At 35.6% G+C, this 20,801-nt stretch overlaps 3 protein-coding genes across 7 annotated transcripts; 1 reads left to right on the top strand and 2 right to left on the bottom strand.

Annotated features, from left to right (window-relative positions):
* The first annotated feature begins 162 nt into the window (after nt 1-162).
* LOC108374914 (stomatin-4-like) lies at nt 163-2,994 on the top strand. Its single transcript, XM_017630964.1, has 4 exons — nt 163-391; nt 2,442-2,607; nt 2,682-2,847; nt 2,906-2,994. The coding sequence occupies exons 1-4, from the start codon at nt 243-245 to the stop codon at nt 2,950-2,952; spliced, it is 528 nt and encodes a 175-aa protein (XP_017486453.1). The 5' UTR covers nt 163-242; the 3' UTR covers nt 2,953-2,994.
* Nucleotides 2,995-2,999: 5 nt separating this feature from the next.
* On the bottom strand, nt 3,000-7,961 carry LOC108374915 (aminoacylase-1A-like). Its single transcript, XM_017630966.1, has 6 exons — nt 7,104-7,961; nt 6,678-7,025; nt 4,627-4,773; nt 3,766-4,049; nt 3,543-3,679; nt 3,000-3,466 (listed from the first exon to the last, which is right to left on the bottom strand). Exons 1-6 carry the CDS (start codon nt 7,186-7,188, stop codon nt 3,262-3,264), a joined length of 1,206 nt encoding a protein of 401 aa, XP_017486455.1. The 5' UTR covers nt 7,189-7,961; the 3' UTR covers nt 3,000-3,261.
* A 5,629-nt stretch (nt 7,962-13,590) lies between these two features.
* On the bottom strand, nt 13,591-19,431 carry LOC108374913 (aminoacylase-1-like). Of its 5 annotated transcripts, none has more exons than XM_017630960.1 (8): nt 19,318-19,431; nt 18,832-19,257; nt 17,884-17,981; nt 15,272-15,643; nt 15,047-15,193; nt 14,650-14,930; nt 13,974-14,110; nt 13,591-13,900 (listed from the first exon to the last, which is right to left on the bottom strand). In XM_017630960.1, exons 3-8 carry the CDS (start codon nt 17,966-17,968, stop codon nt 13,696-13,698), a joined length of 1,227 nt encoding a protein of 408 aa, XP_017486449.1. In that variant the 5' UTR covers nt 17,969-17,981; nt 18,832-19,257; nt 19,318-19,431; the 3' UTR covers nt 13,591-13,695. The 5 variants fall into 5 exon arrangements, with proteins under 5 accessions (XP_017486449.1, XP_017486450.1, XP_017486448.1 ...); XM_017630961.1 differs by lacking the exon at nt 18,832-19,257 and adding an exon at nt 18,112-18,216 and having other exon boundaries at nt 17,884-18,003; XM_017630959.1 differs by lacking the exon at nt 18,832-19,257 and having other exon boundaries at nt 19,318-19,430.
* Nucleotides 19,432-20,801: the final 1,370 nt, after the last annotated feature.

Raw genomic sequence — 20,801 nt, 5'->3', positions numbered from 1 at the left:
GTATATATCTATGCCATCGTTGTAGATGTGGCGGAGCACGCGGCCCGGGTCTTGTATTTCGAATTCCATGTGTCGATTATTGTGTGAGAGTTGATTTGCGAACGATATCATATGATGTACCAGCGCAGGAAATTCTGACAAAAGATCACGTGACCATCAGCCTTGACGCTGCTGTTTATTATAGAATTTTTGATCCATTGCTGGCGGTTATACAAGTGGAAAATGTTCATTTCGCTACTAGAATGCTGGCACAGGCGACACTACGTAATATAGCAGGCCAAAAGCATGTTTTGGAACTGATGTCCGAAAAAGATGCGGTTTCGATGGCTATGGCAGCGATCTTGAAAAGCGCTACATCACCTTGGGGAGTGTATGTGGAGCGTGTTGAGATGTGAGTATGTATGTACATGCATAAATGTGTAGAGAAACAAGGAAAAATGTTATCAGCTTGGCAAGGATTGAGAAGACGAGAGAGCATGGTTAATTCTTTATTTTGGAATATCCTTAAATAATGTCACCTCCACTTGTTCGCATGGAGACTACCGACAATCAGTTGCTTAGCTCTTCAAGCCGAGCTTTAATTAACAAAACTAGCTGCTGGTACATTTCCCCCTATCCAGTGATGCCAATAATAAGGAAAAGAGGCTTAATGTTGAGAAATTCAGCCTTAAATTTGCGATATAGGGAAAAAAGGACAGACTTATTATATTAACTTAAAGGTAGGGAATTTCAAAATTCTGAATTTGTCTATTTTTTTACAAAATTTTCTGCTGTCATATAAACGATTACTGTCGTAGGTGCCGCGATGAGGAGGAAATCGTGGAGCGTTACCCATGCCACTCTCCCGCTTTGGCAAGGGCTCGTCGACGCTCGCTCCTCCGCTATTCCATTGAGTATCTGGCTGACCGTCTCGGCCAGTATCTACGATTTGTGCGCTATTTCTGAGGAGGGAGGAGGAGGGACGCTAGGAGTCTCTAATATGGCATCACAATGGGCCCATGGCGGCCTAAGTGTGCTCTTTTCCTGTACGGAATGTGGGCAGCCAGGATAACCTAACCTAACCTGACCTAACGAATGTTAGCAAGTTAAATCTTCATCTGTGCTTGAATTCACCCACTGAACAGCAAGACTTAAAATATGTACTTTGTCTGCGTTTTTATTCATCTACATTTTTCCACAGCGAGGTACAATTTACGCGGTTATATTAGTGCGATTCATAAAACGTCGGAAAGTGGCATTTTTGGCGGAATGGCAAACTTTCGAAAAAAGTTGTATGAACGACCTATCGCAACTCCGGATTGCAAATGTAAATTTTTTTTTTAAATGCAGCGCGTTAGAGAAAAATAAAACTTTTACAATTATGGCCCCTATATGGTTCACACATCAACTTAGTTGAGTTGTGTCTGAGACAACTCAATTATTTATTGCTATTACCATTCACAACTGTTTTCAGCAGAGACATAACTATTATAAGAGAAAATATAAAAGTCAATCAATGATCATTATTAAAAGATAAATATTTTTCGAGTCGTCTATAACTATTATTCAAGGAGATACATATTTTTAAGTCTCCAAGGGCTTTTATTTTAAGACTTATATTATAAAAATTTTTTCATAATAATTATTATTGAGATACATATTTTTAAGTCTTCAAAGACTTTCATTTTAAAACTTACATGTATTATAATAAGTCTTTTCATAATAATTATGAGCGCAAAAAAAAGTATTAAAAGGCGGGACTTGTTCAAGAGCATTTCAAGATTAGTTGGTGGCCAGTTCGGGGCTAGGTGGGGACCAGTTCGGGACTAGTTTGGGACAAATTGGGGCTTGGTTTGGAACTCGTTCGGGACTATATAGAAAATTTGTTCGCACTCAAAATTATTATCAAAAGACTTTTATAATTCTTACGAAAATTTGGATGCCTTTTTTACAACTCCACCATGAAATAATTATTATTCTGGGTGTCTGGTCCTCAGTTGACTGTAGTCATTGAAAAAGTCGGCAATTCGATACAAATTTTTATATTTTATTAAGATTATGTTATTTGAATTATATTAAAATAATTCTGAAACCAGTTACCAATTATGTTTTACCGATGAGCCCGAAAATGCTGGTGCAAAACAACTGACTTGTTCAAAGTTGAGTTGAGTTGTGTCCCACAATACCAATTTACAACTTACAACTCAACTATCTTCAAAGTTGTGGATCATAATAGGGGTGTTCATTTCCATATCTTGTAGGGAAAAATTATATTTGCGTAGGAAAAAGTAGTAAGAAAACTTTTTTTTAACCACATCTTTAATTTTAACGCCGTAAAAATATCGCTTTTCACGTTTTAGGATTGCTAAATTCTTGCTAGCACAAATGTAGTCATTTTCAAAATTTTAGAAACCCAACACTTTTGAGAGAAGTTATTAAAATCAACTGAATTACACTTCCAGTAAGGATGTACGCTTGCCATTAAACTTGCAGCGAGCTATGGCTGCTGAAGCTGAGGCAATACGAGAGGCGAAAGCAAAAGTAGTTTCCGCTGATGGTGAACTTAGCGCTTCCAAAGCTCTAAAAGCAGCTGCCGATGTTATAGCTTCGAATCCAGTAGCGCTTCAGGTACATGCATACTTTGCACAGTTAAATCTTATCTTAAGTGCTTATGTTGCTTATCTTTAAACTGTCTTATGCAGCTGCGTTATTTGCAAACTTTAAGTCTTATTTCCGGTGATCAAAATAAGAATATCATATTTCCGTTTCCTGTGAATTTAATAAAACAACTAGTGCTGGGCTCCCAGGCAAGCACGTCTAAGAAAACACTTACAAGGGAATTGCCGGAAGAAGAGGATTTGTGTACAGGTCGGTTATTTAATTTATTGTTTAGCTTAACAATTGATTTAGAAAAAAATTCTAACAGAATCATGCTGTGGCAGGAGGAGCGAATTGCGAATATTATGCGAGTGAGGCAATGAAAAGGTCTATGAAATTGGAGAAATTACCAACTCAAGTAATTAAATTTGTATGTAAACTTTATTTTAAAATTATAATGACTTTGTTTGTTATAACTAAAGGATGTGTTTAATGTGCACACAACCATGTCCCCCAATATTCATTAGATAACATCATATTTAGATAAGTTTTAATAAATGTCTTAAAATAAATTGTAGGTGATCCCGTTAAATTGTTTAAAAAAAATTAAATTTTTGGGTAATTTACAAATATGTATACCAAGTTGTTTGTAAGGAGAATACATTATAATTTGTAGCCCTATTTTTAAACATTTGCAATGGTTGCCAATAAATTTTCGTATATTTCAATGCCTTTCAAATAAGTTTCTACCTTCAGGAACTCGTCATGATCGTGAAGTAGAATTGGTGTATTTGCCATTGGTGAGAAATTCAAAGCGGGAATGCCCAATTCACGCAAATAGCGAACGTCTGTGACACCCGGTAGCACTGCGTGGCGAAGCTTCAAGCCTCTGAAAAGAAAAGAAATTATATGCTTCACGCTTTGAGCTCGACTAATAAAAATGACTTAGCAAACTTAATTCATACAGTTTTTCCATTGTTGTTTTGAATCCAACCCAAAATGGATTTGTGTCGCTTATGTCAAAAGTTGTCGCAATCTTCTTGTCCTTCGTCTTAAAATTAATATCTATATCGCCTCCTGCCTCTTCGCACCAAGTGCGAAGCTGTAAAATATAATGATATTTAGATAAAATAAAGCATTAAATATACATACATACAATGTATTTTCTAGTCACATAACATCACTTGCCTGTTTTTCCAAACCTTCAAGATCTGCGTTGATACCTAAACGTAAGTCAAAAGTGGCTTCAATTACTGGTGGCACCACATTCGACTGAACGCCACCCTTTACTACAGTCAAGTTTAAGGTATTCACATCACCGAGACTGCAAGCGGGATTACTTTTTAATTTATGTTCTGCCTGCCGCCTTAAGTCCATCATTTTATTGAGAATATATTCCAATTTTTCACCCGCAGTGTTTTTGTGCAGCAGCGATCCATGTCCAGCAGGTCCATGTATAATGAATTGAACGTCTGGGGGAAAATGATGAAGTTTATACATATTTATACGATTGTGTTCGCTTTAAGTTTTCTGCTTTCGCTTACACCAAATAGTCTTTTCGGCATAGTAGGCAGTATATTCATCATTTGTATTTGCCACGCCTTCATCTAAGCAAAGGCCTACATTCAAATTTCGAAAATCATCTGTTGTTACGAAACTTTTCATTCCAAGCACGCCGCTAATTTCCTCATCTGTGTTTATAGAATATGGATATTAAAGCAATAAATTCTTATTGTTAGCTTAATGAAGTCGGCGCATAGTTTGNGACCACATTCGACTGAACGCCACCCTTTACTACAGTCAAGTTTAAGGTATTCACATCACCGAAACTGCAAGCGGGATTACTTTTTAATTTCTGTTCTGCCTGCCGCCTTAAGTCCATCATTTTATTGAGAATATATTCCAATTTTTCACCCGCAGTGTTTTTGTGCAGCAGCGATCCATGTCCAGCAGGTCCATGTATAATGAATTGAACGTCTGGGGGAAAATGATGAAGTTTATACATATTTATACGATTGTGTTCGCTTTAAGTTTTCTGCTTTCGCTTACACCAAATAGTCTTTTCGGCATAGTAGGCAGTATATTCATCATTTGTATTTGCCACGCCTTCATCTAAGCAAAGGCCTACATTCAAATTTCGAAAATCATCTGTTGTTACGAAACTTTTCATTCCAAGCACGCCGCTAATTTCCTCATCTGTGTTTATAGAATATGGATATTAAAGCAATAAATTCTTATTGTTAGCTTAATGAAGTCGGCGCATAGTTTGAAGCAATACAATCAGTCCATTCGGCTATCTTAGGCACGGCGGAGACAATTTCGATAGCCATACCGAGTACCAACTACGAGTATTATATATTACCGTCGCTCACTTTCGAAAACAATTAAAAACATGTGATACCAATTGTACAGGATTTGTAGAGCAGACCCCAGCATATTCCTAACGCCATAAACTTTTATACAGATCGCGCTAAACACGAAGGTATAGTCGATGAGAGGTTTACTGCTATGAGGTCAGGGGGTAAATATATCTTTTCGGCTCTCCGAACGACTGCAGTGCATATACCTGCATACATATATCAATCGGAAATAACACAAAACATGCAAAAAATGCATGCAGAAAACAGTACTCAGATTACATACATACATACAAGGGTGCCCATTGAAAATGTTTTTTCTTTTGGAAATTTCAAGACCCTTTTTATGAGAGATATTGCATAATTTTATAGATCTTTTAAAAGTAATTTAGAGGTCGCGACCTGCCGATTTGAGTCAGAAAACACCATTTTGTAGATTTATGAGTTTTTGAATGACTACTTTTGATTCGATTTCAAAGATCGAATATGATCTAAGAAGAGGATAGCTGCGGGCGGGAATCTTATAACTCATTGCTGGCCAAGGAATATCTGGTCTGAGCCCTCTGGCACATAAGAAATCGGTTAAATGAGCTTTGAGTGTAATCGGTTAAGTCATTTGATTTATGATTTCTACATAAAAGTGCATTCGATTGAACAACGAGAGGCAGAAATAGGAACGGCCAAATGTGTGTAGTTGTAGTTGGATGATACATACATATGTATGAGCTGTGTGAAGCATAATCGCGCCAATGTTTCACGAACAATGTTTATCTATGCAGTTGAATTTAAAGTAGGCATAACTGAGCTTTAAGGGCCTCCCTGCGGATAAAGACATTAAGGGCCGGTTGCTCAAAGCCTGGTTGACACTAATTATCAGTTAACATCGTTATCGACGTTTTCGACTCCATGTCGGTAACGTCGATAACAATGTTTAGCCGGGGATTAGTGCAAACCAGGCTTTGAGCAACAAAATTGTAAACAGCCATTGGTTTCCTCATTTTATTGAGTTCTGATAAGGGCCTCTTCTGAGATGGAACGAAGGACGTGGATTCACTTAGCATGGCAGAGAGAGTGCTGCAGTGCTTTGTTTCACTCAGCTAAAATCGCTTAGGGCCATTTTCTCCATCTCACTTTTGATGCATAAGGCCCAGGGAGTCGTTAACGTGGATAACTATGTTTATCCGGAGATTAGCGTTAATCAAACATTGAGTAACCGGCCCTTATACATAGATAATGCACTGCCCCTTATTGAGAGAGTGGTGCACCCGCTTGCCATAGATCTCTGAATGAGATGGTCGAGCTTTATATAAATTAACTCATATGGGCGCATGGGCAACGGGGTATTGAGGATAATTGCAAAATGCCACCCTTAAACAGATCCTTGAACGGTGGAATAGCACTTTGTCCTGTTAAATCTTCAGCACTACCTACCTGGCCTGTATCAGGAAATGCACATCGTTGCTCTTTGAAAAGAAAATACACTTCTTTTATATAAGGACTATGGGTTACTACACACACACACAGCGTATTATTATCCTAGTTGTAAGAAATTTCGGAAGAGAATATGTATAATAACTTTTTCGATTGCTCGGCTTTTAGTTGAATAAAATAACGCGGGCTTGCCAAACCATTCTTCCAAGATTTTGCAGTGGACTCGCAATTGGAAATAAGAGCTTTAGTAAAGTTCAACAAATTTGTTTGGTTCCGAGTAACCTTTTGAACTTAAAAAAATACTTGTCTTACCTGGCATGAAAGTCACATGAATTGTGCGTTTCAGCGCCACCACGCCCTTCTTTTTTAACGCGCGTAAAGCAGCCAAATATTGCATGCCAATAGATTTCATATCCTGTGAACCACGTGCAAATATGCGACCTTCCTCATCGATCTCAGCAGCAAAAGGTGGATGTGTCCATTTTTCTGGATAAACCGGCACTACATCCATATGTGAATTTAACATTATCGATGGTAGCTGCGGCTGCTGCCCCAACCATGTTATGACCACAATCGGTTTTGTAGGACCGCCAGGATGATAAACCTTTAAGGGTAGATTTAGGTCTTTTGATTGCTTCTTCAGGAATTCCACGCATGACGCTTTAATTTAATTTAAACACACAATTTATTGCGAAAAATATCTGAATAAAAATATATAAATGAAAAAAAAAAACGTACTGTAATCAATATCCGGATGGACACTGGGAATACGCAAGTATTCCTGCAATAATTGTATTTCCTTATTTTTCTCCCATTCACTCATGATGTATTCAGAAGTTATCACTAGATATACTTATTTTTCTGTGGTAGCTGTGCAACTTTTCGATGCACGCGCGAAGTTAGGGCTCGTATAGCAGATTTTTTTTTGTGCTCACACTTTATATAGTAAAGGCATAAATGTTATCAGTAATTTAGCTTTATTATTTTTTATCACTCGTATACCTCCATGCGACTTCTGCTACGATAAGAAATACACAATACTTTATTTTATTGACCATTAAAATGATAATTTAAATTTATTTAATTTTATTGTGTCTTTGTTTTTGCTATCATATCATTTATGTACATACAGTAGCGTGCAACTAATCAATAACGAAGTACCGCTATAGATAAAATACTAAGTTAGTTGGTTGGTTACTGCAAGTACTTTCCGTGTTGCCATTCGGGTATCAACAGAGCATGCATGGTAGCGTCATTTTGTTTAATTTCTTGTAGGCAATGCTATTTCATTTTACCATAGACAACCTGTCAACATTCGAGTCCAGTTTGGCCGAACCATTTTGGGCCGCTTATAAATTTCTACATGTCGCTTATTGAGGCACTAACTAAGTGCGTTAGCCGTTTAATTATGTACATATTTTTCAAAACCGCATATCTTATCTGGGTCAGACTTAGGCATTCGCACATTCATGATGAATACTATTTCGACGGCGGTGTGGAAGATCGACCTTTCTCGGCAGCCAATTCGAAAACGCCCTATCTCAGAAAATTTTACAAGAAGGCCCTATTTCAGAATTTGGTCTCAATATAAATTTAATATATCGGCAGCTGAGATAGGGCGTTTTTGAACCATTATCTGAGAAAGGGCGTTTTGTAACCGGCTGCCGAGATGGGTCGATCTTCCTCCTGCCATCCATGCAGCAGCTACGGCATATTTTGTCAAGGGTCACTTCTATTCTTGTCCTAAGTAAATACCCGATCTGTTCTTATTTTTTTCTATAGTCAGGTCAAAATTCACGTATGTATTTATTATGTCATAAATATGGACATCTGACCATCTCTTCCTTGTTTGTGTATGAAAATGTTCAGCTATAGCTCCATATTGCATTCGTCGACTAGCCTATTTTTTCTTATAACGCTAGTTTTCAGTACTATATACATATGTGCATTAGAGTGCCTCGCCCAAAAATTGCGGTTTTTCTAAAAAAAATATTTAGATTTACGTTAGCTGCGCCGATTAGAAAATACCTCTAAAAACTCATTATTTTGATTCTGTCGATAAATTTTTTAAATATGGTTATGCAAACCCTATAGGCTACATTTTTTTTATCATCTGAAATGATTTTTTGGAAAAAGTTATTTTGAAAGCTAACTTCATTCATAAAAAAATCGATATATTGAGGTATTTTCAAACCCGTCTAGCTCACGTAAAACTTAATATATTTGCGAAGTATATACTGGCAGAAGTTTTAAAATATAATGAATTTCATAATTCGGATGGAAAAACTGTACCGATTTTTTTTTTGTATGGAGAGTGATGCACCCTAATGTATACTTATACTAGGCTGTGTCAAATAAACCTACTTATTTTTTTTTCTTTCGGTTCCATATGTAAATTTCATTGTCGGTCCCAAAATAAAATAGTTGTGGCAAAATTTCAGTCTCCTATCTTCATTTTTCAGTTAGCGCTCGCAAAAATACATGTTATGGAGTCGATCATATCGATAACGATGTTTAACTCGCAGTTAGTGTTAATTAAACATTGAGTAACCGGCCTTTAGTATACTGACATTATATTGTATTTCCAAATTGGAGCATCTTTTTCCAAACAATAATATTTCTGTTTTACCAGGGCTCAAGCTAAGATCAGAAATGGTTTTTTCAAGTGAAAACCGCTCGCATTAATTTAAGCAACTCTCAGCTATGAATGAATATAACTTTTCTGTTGACTGGCCACGAGCATAGATTGTCTTGCAGCATAATGACCGATAACGTTACCAATAAATACTTACATACATACATACATACTATGTATAGTATAAAGTTCAACACAAATCCTCTGACAACTAATTTAAAACACGAGCCGTCTGTGTTTGGCTCGGCGTCGATGTTAATTATTTGCACGTAACTGTATATGTACGTTTGAATAAGGCCATTGATACGCTATGCGATTATATCGCTGCTGTGAAAGCGTGCCCCTTTGTTAGTGTACCGCATTCCGTGAAAGCGTCAAGAAAAAATTTTAGAAAGATATTTTTAGCTATTCGCTCTTTAAGGTGGAGTCAGTGAATCGTCATCGCCGGATTCGTTCATTATTTTCCCCAACGTGAATCGACAGTAAGATTTCGGAGACAATTTCAGAATTACCACTACCGTTACAATTGAACCGCATAGACAGACAGCGGTAAAAACATTTTTGTCTCATAATTGGTTGTCATCCCAGAAAACCGGATCGCTTTTACTGCAGCGTCGTAAACGGAGTCGTATAACACCGCCCTAAGTAATTTACCTTTTGTTATATTTGTGATTGATTGCCATAATAAAACAAATACGAGAGAGGAAGCTTTTAATCGCTGGTTCTTTGAGATAAAATATTAAATTAACTGTAATATAAATAAATATATAAGTTAATGTCAACAAAATTCCCACGCGCAGCTCGTATTCTGCTAACGATATGTGGGCTACTTTTGGGCATCATATTGCTCAAATGCATTGATCGTGAGAACAGAGCAACACAACAGATCAACGCACGTGGGACGACTAGGTATGTATGTATGTGGGAAAAACATCGATGCATAAAAAAATCTATGTTGTGTTTAGATGCATCGAACATTTTCCACTCGATGTATAAATAGTCGAAGTATCGATGCATCGATGATTTTTGAAAACTGACATCTCTGGTACATTGAACCGCCTTTTAATTTCTTCGATTGTGGAAAAAACATAAGTGACTTTAATCCCTTCCCCTTTAACCCTTTAATGCCCTTCGATATATCGAAAAAATATCGATGTACATTTCACTGACATTCCTAGCAACAACTCGCCGGCAAGTTTAGCTAAGCGATAGTTAAATTAAAGTCGGTTCTAAATAAGTGAAAGAATACCGTAATTTAAAGTACACTTTACCTCAGCCATAGTTGAGTTAGAGCCGGCTTTTACGCTTAGAGTCGGTTTAAAGTTAAAGCAACGAAAAGCTGGAAAACTCCAATGTTGGGTTTTTTAGTGAAATTTGAATTTAGTCTAGCGTCTGTAACCCAGGATATGCCCATATGTATACCAAAATGCTCAGAATGAAAAAAAATTCGATTAAACCATGTCTGCATATCCGTCCGTTATGATTACTCGAGTAAAATATGAAAAATATCAACGAATATAATCTGCTCTTTATCCAAGGTAGCCTGGTATTGAAAATGGACGAAATCGGACGGTAACCACGCTCACCTTCCATATAACGGTATTTTCGAAAAATGCAAAAACCACGACATTTCCGGAAAATATTGGATCCAAATTGTTAAAAGTTGGAATGTGAAATAGGATTTTGACATAAAATAAGACATTTATGAAATTTTTGGAAAATGTGCTTCACACCGCCCACTTTTAATGAAGTGCTGTACATCAGTAGCCGCTTTACCAAACCCCACCAAACTCAATATTAATATTGCTTAGAGCCGCACTAAGAAACCCGTCCATATACTAAATCTGCGATAAATCAGTAACTACTCAGGGTAGTTTACTCAAAATTTATGTTAGGAGTAATTCCTTGGCAAGAAATACGATTATATTTTGCATATCGCACACCGTCTTCAAAAGAGTCACAACTCAAAATAATACGTTCTTCAGAAAATGCGAAAAACTATTTCGTAGCATATGCTAACAGTGATCGGACTTGAAATAATTTGTGTGATAGAATGTGAAAAAAATGAGACAGATTCCAAAAAAATATGGCAGATCTTAAGTTTTGGATCAGGCTTTGTACAAAAATTAAAAAAAAAAAAAAATTGGCAAGATTTCACCTAAATTGCAAACATTTGAATTAGAATCTAAAAAAAACATTATTTTAGTATAATAAAGTTCAAGATTTGAAGTTGCTAAAAATTGCGTTGAGTTCTGGCAAATTTTTTCCTTGACAGTGTGCCTTCCATATCAAGATACTTTTCGAACATATTGGCTGCGTTTCTTTATACATTCCGGATAATCCCATTTCACAGCCGGAATAAACAGAATGCGTTTGAAATATACGTCAACATATCATCAGGAACGTTCTAAAGAATAAATAAACAAAAAAGTTTATTCCAAACATTCGGAATGAATAAAGAAATGCAGCCATTTTGAGAGATTTCTGCAACCTTGCGGAGTGCTGCCACTGCCAGCTTTTCTCTTTATTACATCCCGATGTTGCGAACAAATGTGGCACGTTCCAGCCGCAAAATCGGCAAATCTCAAGTAAAAGTAAACAACGCCTTAGAAACTTTAGATGAACTGAAATTCACTAACACTTTCACAAAAATCGCCGTTTTTTAACATTTTCGCTATTAATTCTTTTTATAAATCTTATATTTGGCAATTTAACATAATAAAATCACGGTTCCTGTCGCAAAATTGATTATTGAACAAATTTACTATTTTACAGTTTATTTCAACCTCTCATTCGGCTTTGTTGTTAGTGTTTAGTGTAGGGCGATTTTTGCACTTAAAATTTAAAAAATTATGTCGAGAAAAAATAACACTAATCAAAAACGCGAATATGGGGTGGATTTCAGACCTTGTCTGGTAGATGTGGTAAATGCTCAAGAAAGTCCGATCACTGCATGCTAATCATCTGGGCAAGGATGACTTTACCTTAGGTTTTTAAACAAATTATAACAAAAATTTCCTCCACCTTTTGCTGAAATGTAAATAAAAGCTCTTGTACATTTTTAGCGCATAGTTTCAAAAATATCAAATTTTGAGTTGTGACTCTTTTGAAGACGATGTGCGATAGGTAACCGTTTTATCACTTTTTGCCAAACCCGGTATAACGATTGTACTGTGCACAAAAAGTAATATGTATGTTGAAAATATTTGAAATCGGTCTAGAACTACGCTCACTTATCATATAACGGTAAATTTCAAAAATACGAAAACTTTGATGTTGCGAAATTTAGGCACGTTAATTTACTCAGAGTTGATACTCACAATAATAGAAATATTTAAATAAAATAAAATAAATTTTTTAATATACCACGCTTTTATAAATGGACTACAAATTAGAAAATAATATTTCTCAGTCCAATAGAATTTGTTTTCATAACTTTTGATTTTGAAAATTTTGCAAAAGTTATTACAAACAATTTATGAGATTGAAAACGAAAAACGTGGAGCGCATGCAATAGAAAGATTTAGATTTAGATTTAATTTACAATAGTCAAACTACATAAAATAGACCTAAAATTTCTACATACACATACATACATATATTACTCTAATTCAGGTCTATTACATACGCCCCACGCTTTTTATTTTCATTCTCATAAATTGTTTATAATGACTTTTGCTGAAATTTCAAAATCAAATGTTATCAAAACAAATTCTACGGGACTGAGAAATATTACTTCGCTCATGAAAAGTTCTTCTTCGATTTGCATTGCAAATCCTGTTGAAAACTAAAAAACAAGTTTTCAAACTTTTTATAAGTTCGTCCTCGACTGCTTCTAAAATCGTGTTAATTCGCTCTTTCGCAGTGTGATTGTGAAGTTCCAAAGAATAAGTAACATATACACATGCGCGAAGCTGCTGCGCCTGTTACGAGAACAGCCCAGCCAGCAAAATCTCAAAAATTAATCCGAAAGCGGGAATAAAAGTGGATGAAACGCGGATTAGCTCTACGAAAGTACCGAAAATGATTGTGAAAGGGGTACGTTTGCAGAAATTTTTCTGTAAATTTTCTGATTCCATTTTTTTGTGGAACTATGCTTAAGAACGAAATGAGCTGCTGAAGGTAATTTTAATATAAAATCAAAATTTTTTGATTTTCTGGCTGCCATGTTGAAGTTTGATCAAACCGTTGTGTTGTGTATGGAAAGTTTGAAGAATTTGCCCACACCACTCTGGCCACTAGCGGCACTCCAGGCATACGCTTGCGGCAAACCAGGGTGCTCTAGAGTCTTCTAATTGTATGTCTTTGATATGATACCTACGACGAGGTTGATATATAGACTAGGTTGCTATAAATACCTTTGCTATATTTATAGTATAAATGGTGCTCTGGACATACAACATTACAAGTTGATAAAAGCGTTGTAAAAGAAAGTAAAGGATCCAAAAAAGTCAAATTTTTGTATGCGGTAACATAAAGCGCCACAAGGCACCGCGCAAAAGGCTTGCGCACGTTTTTCACTTAACTTAACTTGATCTAATAACTAGCAATAAATTTTGTGTGGGCTTCTAAATCAACATCAGTTTTAAATATTCTTTAAAATTTTGTTAAAATATTTATTTATTATTTTAGTATTTAATGAATTTCAATAGAATTTTGTGTGGGTCTTTTAATATTGCTCGTTATAGGTTAATTTTATGCATTTCCAATAGCCGATACAATTTTCTTATAAATTACAATGCCTTTTAAATAAACGTCAGCTTGTAAAAATTCATCGTGATCATGCAGCAACACTGGCGTATTGTTTATGGGAGAAAATCCAATTGCTGGTATACCTGCGTCCCGAATATAAACAGCATCGGTGCCAGCGGGAAAAACAAGTGGTTGGATTTTAAGATTGCTGCATAAATTCAAAATGAGATTGAAAAGTTATGAAATAGAATTTTAGTAAAACAAAATAATTAAGAACATACAGCTCCGTTGTAGCTTTTTCAAAAGCCACCCAAAATAAATTCGAACTATCTATTTTTGTTGCTTCGACTTTTGCCTCCTTTTGCTCATATTGAATTTCTATACCGCCACCAGCTTCTTCACACCACGCTCTTAGCTGAAAAATAATTGTTTTTTTATCCTTAACCAATAATGTTAGAAGAAAGAAATTCGGGGATGTGGTAGAGCTGGGAACATCGATTTGTGCTAACGTCGATGTCTGCCAAAAACCGATGTTTCCGATGTTTTAATCATAAAAATGTCGATGTAATCAAGTAAAAATAAAAAGTTTACAAAACACATTGGATTAACGATTAATGATTAAAATTAATTAAATTAAAATTTAATCATTAATCGTACAATTGATTACGATTAATTAATTTTTATCGTTAGTCGCGATTAACATTTTCATCGTTAATTTTTAATCGTTAATCAGATTAACATTTTGGCAATTCTGGTATATACATTAAAGTGGTCCAAAAATGTATGTAAAAAAATAAGGTCGGATTTTTAAAGCTAGAGCTGCAAAACTATCGATGGCACTATCGATAGTATCGATAGTTTACAATTTGACACCACTATCGATAGTTGTAAATACTATCGAATGGTGACATTCCTATTTATCTAGAAAATTCAATTCAAGGAATTGGCGCTGGGAANCCTATCGAAGTTGTCGTGATCTACATTCAACGCCAAACGCATGTCAAAAACCACTTCCAGCGTAGATGGTACAACATTACTTTGCACACCGCCTTTAATAACCGTTAAATTCACGGTTGTGACATCACCAAGCCGTAGAGATGGATCATTCTCCAAACGATCAATTTCATTCTGCCTGAATTCCATTAATTTGTTTAGAATATTTTGGAGCTTTTGACCTACAGTATTCTTATGCAACAAAGAGCCATGCCCGGATGTTCCACTTATTAAAAAGTGAACGTCTAAAATACAAATTTAAAAAATTAAACCTACAGAACTATAAAGTTATTCAACACTTAAGACACGACTCCGAATAAGCATCTGCTGAATTGTTAAATAATAATAAAAAAAAACTCACGCCAAAGGCTTCTTTCGGCATAGAAAACTGAAAAAGTCTCATTAGCAGATGCAATGCCTTCGTCGAGACAAAAACCAACATTTAATTTTTTAAATTCTGCAGACTTCAAAAATGCTTTCATTCCCATTTCGCCGCTAATTTCCTCGTCTGTAAAAGAATAAAACAATTTTGGCTTATTTCTTCTTCAAAGTCTCTACGTTTCTTTGAGGTTATATTTTTACAGACCCGGTATAAAGGTTACATGTATGGTACGTTTTAAGGTGACACCGTCTTTTCGTAGCCTTCGTATAGCTGCCAAATACTGCATGCCCACACATTTCATGTCCTGTGCACCTCGCGCGAAAATCCGTCCGTCGTTGTCGATATCAGCAGCAAATGGTGGATGGGTCCACTTTTCCGAATATACTGGTACTACATCCATATGAGAATTCAGCATAATTGTTGGTTGTTCCGGTTGCTCTCCCACCCATGTTATAACAACAGCTGGTTTGCTGGAACTACCGGGCTGATAAACCTCAATGGGTAACTCTAGGTCGGCAGCTTGTTTTCTCAGAAATTCTACGACGGGTGCTACAAATATAGATGTGCGTGTATGCACTTATGTATGTATGTTCATTTATATATAAAGAATTTAGGAATTGGTTTTTGTCGATCTGAGAATCCTTTGAATTAGTAGCAAATATGTATTTTAGGGTGTCAGGTATGAAATGATAGTACCATGTCGCCGACCTCGGCCCTAAAGCTAAGAACCGGGTTTTTAAACTTTTAAGATGATGGAACCCTTATTATTATTATTATTACGTCGGGTTTAATTGCGCTGCGACCTAAAAGATCTATTGTGCTAAACCCTAATTGTATTCACTCCGACCTTAGACTATGTAGGAAATTAAGCACATTTGAGGGTGCCGTGTTCCAATTCTTGGATGGAGAAGATAATCGTTCCCCAAGGTGTATCAGTCTGCGATTCATGATACGCGGGCAGTCACACAGAATGTGCTCTGAGGTTTCCTCCGCCAGCCCACAGATCCTGCAGTCCATTTCTACATAAAGCCCCATTTTGTTCAGATGGTACCTTAACTTGTAGTGTCCTGTCAGATAGCTTGTTAGAGTTCTAGGAGTTATCAATTTCTGTGATTTTCTCATTCCCTTTGACATACGCCAGTCGGGAGCAATCAGAGATTCCTCCCAACTCCTGAGCAGTTCTGCAGCGTATCCTCTAGATGTACCGCAGAAAGGCTCGGGTCCATACATGCGCATTTGGGCTCCAGGTTTTGCCAGATAGTCAGCCCTTTCGTTGCCAACCACACCGTAACTATATTATGGGCTCCTATGCTGTTCAGAAGGGTTTTACAACAGTCCACACGCCTTGATGTCGTTCTAAATGAGGCTAAGAGCTCATGATTGATGATGAGCTAAATGATTGATGATGATGAAACGCTCAAACCCTGAATTTTTTTAATCATAAAAGAACAGACAGAGAATATGTTGACGGTGACGTAACTTGGAAAAATGTTTGGCGCTTTTAACGTGGTCTTGAATGCTTGCCTTACCACCATTAGCAAATTTCCACATATCCTACAATGCGCTTCATGACCATTTTTGCCACAACCTAGAGATAATTTAGGTGGGCTGTCTGAAGTGAAGCCATTCTGAAAGACCTACCCAATAAGGATAAAAAGTGCTTCTCTGCATGCTTCCTAGAAATGGGTTTCCTATTTACAATTTACGCGAATGTACTTAAGCATATGTTTATATTATTTAGCATTACAAATAGGATTCAATAAGTATTTTAAATCTCAATAAAACATTTAAGGCCTTATTCATAAAAAATAAAGTAGCTTTATAAAAGGTTTATAAATTGAAAAATGTATGAAAACGTCAATTTATAAAACTCTTTAAACCTACTTTATTTTTTATGAATAAGGCCATTAATCTGAACCTTAAATATTTAAATTCCTTAAAGAATTCTGACTTTTATGAACTAAAAACAGCTTTAAAAGAACTTCTTCAAAAGGCCTTCAGAAGTACGTCCTACAAAAGTCGTTCTGGAAGCTCTTCTTTGAGTAGCGAGAGCAGAAGCCCTTCAGTTTGTGCCACTCCGTACAAAAAAGAAAGGAGAAAGGAATGACTTTCAGAAAGAGATTTTAACTCCAGAAATTATCTACTGCGTAGTATGTGGGACCACTCAGCCGTGTGCCTGTTCAGGAACTTGCACTTTTTTGGCATTTGCCTGAAGATAAAAAACTAGATTTTAAACAAATAAACTAAAGAGAAAGAAGGTAAACTAACCAGATATTGTCCAAACTTATTAGAAAAAAATTTTCATTATCGATTTACGGCTACTAATGCTTTTTTTCAATGCAATGATGAGTGTCTGCATTGACATTCATTAAAAAACTAGAACAATTTAAGTGAGGATCTGGACACCAGGACAATTTGATTTATTCGGGACAAATCCTGAAAAAGCAGGACGTCTGGCAGCCCTAATCTAAAGCCTCCTGCCAAGAGTTGAGGTGCATTAAAAACGCCCTTACGAACTTGTAGGCGATCAACATATTGGGCAGTAATTTTACTTAAGACGATTACGAAGGTATAGCAAGACTCTGTCGAGGGTGCTGCTGCTTAAAGAAAAATATTGAGTGGATTCCATCCTAAAAGCCACCCAGAGCCCCGAATAAACAAGTTTTAATTCACCCTATAATCGAGAGCGAAGCCAACCTTTCAAGTTTCAAATACGCCACCAGATACCGAAATACACATAGTCCTACTAGGGATTAAAAATATGAGAGGATCTTAAAAAGCATTCGCTTGTATGGTTAATTTTTAGTGAAGCTTACCATAGTCGATGTCTGGATGTACACTTGGGATGCGCAGATATTCACGAAATATTTCGATTTCCTTATCATTCTTCCAAGAGCTCATTTTCAACAAACGCCTACAATTGCATTTTTTAAACGTATTAAAAACAAAGACCTATATTATTTATTTGAAAACACTCTTAAATCATTATAGTAATGGCTTTTAAAAATGAATTCATCTAGCTTTGATTAAGCAGTTTATAAACAATTTTGTATTTCACAAGATAAGTCAGTGATGAAATGGATGGTAAAATTGTACTTTTTTGACAATTATTAACAATTCTCAAGTAAAGTAAACAACGCCTCAGAAACCTTAAATTCACAGAAATTCACAATTTTTTTTCTACCTCATAAAAGTAAATCGCCCCTATTCCGATTGTCGGAACGATAGTCGTTGATCGAAATTTGAGTTTTTCATTGGCGTCCTGAGCCAACCAATGACATAATTTACAAAAAAATTGTATTCCTATTATCCTTTCGAAATGAAGAAGTATGGAAAATGTGTTAGAATCTGTCGTTAATGTTTTTATTTACAACATAATTCAACGAACGACTGTCGATTCGAACGACTTACGACAACCAGAATAGGGATGAATAACCTTACGGAAATTGTGAGCGGTGAGAGAATCAGTCTTACCAGATTTTCGTTTTGAATTTCTCAAAAATAAACGAACGCAAACATATTTTTTGCATGAATTTTTTTAATGTGGCATTTTAGGCGACATACTGTAAACAGCTGAAAAAGAAAACACAAAAAAAAATTTTCTCGCTTCTGGCTTAAGTTGACGTGTTGAGTAATCATTGAGCTGAGCTTTTACGCTGCCGAATTCACTCTCTTGCAATTTTTTTTTGGTTATGAACGCATTTCTAGTAAAAGCTTGCAAGTACTGCTAACAATGCGGAACAATTGTTTGATATTGAACTCACCTAATTGTAAACGACTTATTGTTAACTTATATATCGAATATAGGTATTTAACTTGTTTTTTCCAATGAAACTAATTATATTACAAAATATTTTTGTGAAACTTTGATCGCATTAAATGCCACTGTTTTTTTTTTTTTGTTTCAGATTTCAAAAAAAAACATTTTATTTAGAGAATTTTGCCTAACATAAAACTTTTACTTGTTCTTCTTCTGCTTTTTCGGCTGATTAAGTACATTTTTTATGGCCAATTTGGTACAAAAATTAAATTCTCATTTATCATCCCTGAGATGAGTATGCACCTTTGAACGTTATCAGTAATAGTCACAAAAAGGAACGCTTTGTTTACTTTTCTGAATGAGTTTAGTTTGATAGATAAACTATTTATATTTTTTGCGGTCATTTCACTGAAAATTCTCCTCCATTTAACTAATGTAAATTTTATATGTTTATTTCACTTGTATTATCTTTATGACGCAAATTACATACTTGGCGGTACTGCCGTACTCTATTTTCCCACGAGCACAAATGTATGAAACAGACAGAAACTATTTAGCAATTACCTATGTAATTGAGTGAACTGTTAATACTGAGTGGTCAAAATGAATATTTCTTGTATTTAAGCAATCTAAAAGTTTTCGATAAAGCGATGTTAACCGCAAAATTTATTGAAAATATACGTACTATATACATATATAGTATATGTATGTACGGTGACCATTCGTACCGATTTTGGCGGGACAGTAACGATTTTGAGAAAATTGTCCCGCTGAATATTTTTTAATAGTCGGAATGTATAAGCTTCCCGATTTGTCATATTTGTACCGATAAAATTCTGATTTTCAGTTTTTTATTAACCCTTTGAGGACCGATGCTGCTTACAGCTACGGTGACCATATTAATCAACGCACAATAGAGGACATTTTTTCAAAAGGATTTGGGACCACTTACATACAACTCAGAAAGGTACTTTTACCCATATAGTAATTTAAATCAAATATTTCCAAGTTAATTATATTATTTATTATTGTACAAGCTCCCTTTCTTGACAGGCGCTGTAACCGGATATTAACCGATTCCGAAAAATTAAACCAAATCCTTATCAAGAACCTCGCCTTCCTTTGCTGCCAAAATGCGTTTATTATAATATATACTACACGGCGAAGCCAGTGGGGATTTATTGTTCAACAATGAATTTGACTCAAAGAATATTAAATTTTCTAGGAAAAGGTGCAAATAATATATAGTTTTTTTCGTTCGATTATATAAATTTCCCTTGTCAGTATTAGCAAGGATTCCTGATTTATAGATTGTACAAAGATTGCCAATTAAATAAAAACCCTTTAGTGGGGTGTGAAATAAACTAGCGTAGGTTTTTATAATATTTTATAAGGGACATTTTTATTTTTTCTATTCTCTTTAAAAAATTACCTTTGAAAAATCCAAGTCTGATTTAAAGTACAGTTTAAGAAATAAAGGGCAGGGGTTAAAATAAAGGACGGATGGTCCCCGTACTTATAGATAACATTGACATTGATTGGCTCTTTCTCTTTTCGCGTTTGATTCCAAAGTAAAGCCAACGGTGAGAAAATTATGTGTTCGTTTCTTAAAATGCCACACTCTTGTAAGGAGATAAAGACGAATTCTGTGCTCTTTGAAGCTTTATCAGGGGAGATGGTTGCCCTGAAAATCAGATGGCTGCTTAAAGTGACAATATATGAAATGCGTGAGCTAGATAAGAACGACAAAGCAAAAACATGCCCTTTTTGCACTGTGAAGTTTTTCGACGCACTCTCCTACACAAACGCGAATTTGTTTAACATTCTTTACTACAACCACAAAGCAGCTGGTCTAGCAGTAGTAAAACTGTTGCCATAAATTAAAAATTACTACCGCTTAGTTCCAAAATTTTAGTGAAAGTTTGAAAAATTTCTCTGCACCACTAGTATACTCTAGCTGCTAGCGGCAGCTTT

The sequence above is a fragment of the Rhagoletis zephyria genome, unplaced genomic scaffold (assembly GCF_001687245.7).
Source record: "Rhagoletis zephyria isolate East Lansing unplaced genomic scaffold, Rhagoletis_zephyria_1.1 Rzeph_scaffold_08268, whole genome shotgun sequence".
Taxonomy (NCBI): domain Eukaryota; kingdom Metazoa; phylum Arthropoda; class Insecta; order Diptera; family Tephritidae; genus Rhagoletis; species Rhagoletis zephyria.
This window is presented reverse-complemented; position numbering and strand designations above follow the sequence as displayed.

Coding starts and splice junctions, on each gene's coding strand:
- LOC108374914 (XM_017630964.1), top strand. CDS start 243: ATGCTGGCACAGGCGACACTACGTAATATAGCAGGCCAAAAGCATGTT. Junction 392..2,441: donor TATGTGGAGCGTGTTGAGAT/GTGAGTATGTAT, acceptor TTACACTTCCAG/TAAGGATGTACGCTTGCCAT. Junction 2,848..2,905: donor AGAAGAGGATTTGTGTACAG/GTCGGTTATTTA, acceptor AAATTCTAACAG/AATCATGCTGTGGCAGGAGG.
- LOC108374915 (XM_017630966.1), bottom strand. CDS start 7,188: ATGAGTGAATGGGAGAAAAATAAGGAAATACAATTATTGCAGGAATAC. Junction 4,050..4,626: donor TGCCGAAAAGACTATTTGGT/GTAAGCGAAAGC, acceptor ATTTTCCCCCAG/ACGTTCAATTCATTATACAT. Junction 3,467..3,542: donor AAAACAACAATGGAAAAACT/GTATGAATTAAG, acceptor TTTTCTTTTCAG/AGGCTTGAAGCTTCGCCACG.
- LOC108374913 (XM_017630960.1), bottom strand. CDS start 17,968: ATGAGCTCTTGGAAGAATGATAAGGAAATCGAAATATTTCGTGAATAT. Junction 15,194..15,271: donor ACATGTAACCTTTATACCGG/GTCTGTAAAAAT, acceptor ATTCTTTTACAG/ACGAGGAAATTAGCGGCGAA. Junction 14,931..15,046: donor TGCCGAAAGAAGCCTTTGGC/GTGAGTTTTTTT, acceptor TTTGTATTTTAG/ACGTTCACTTTTTAATAAGT.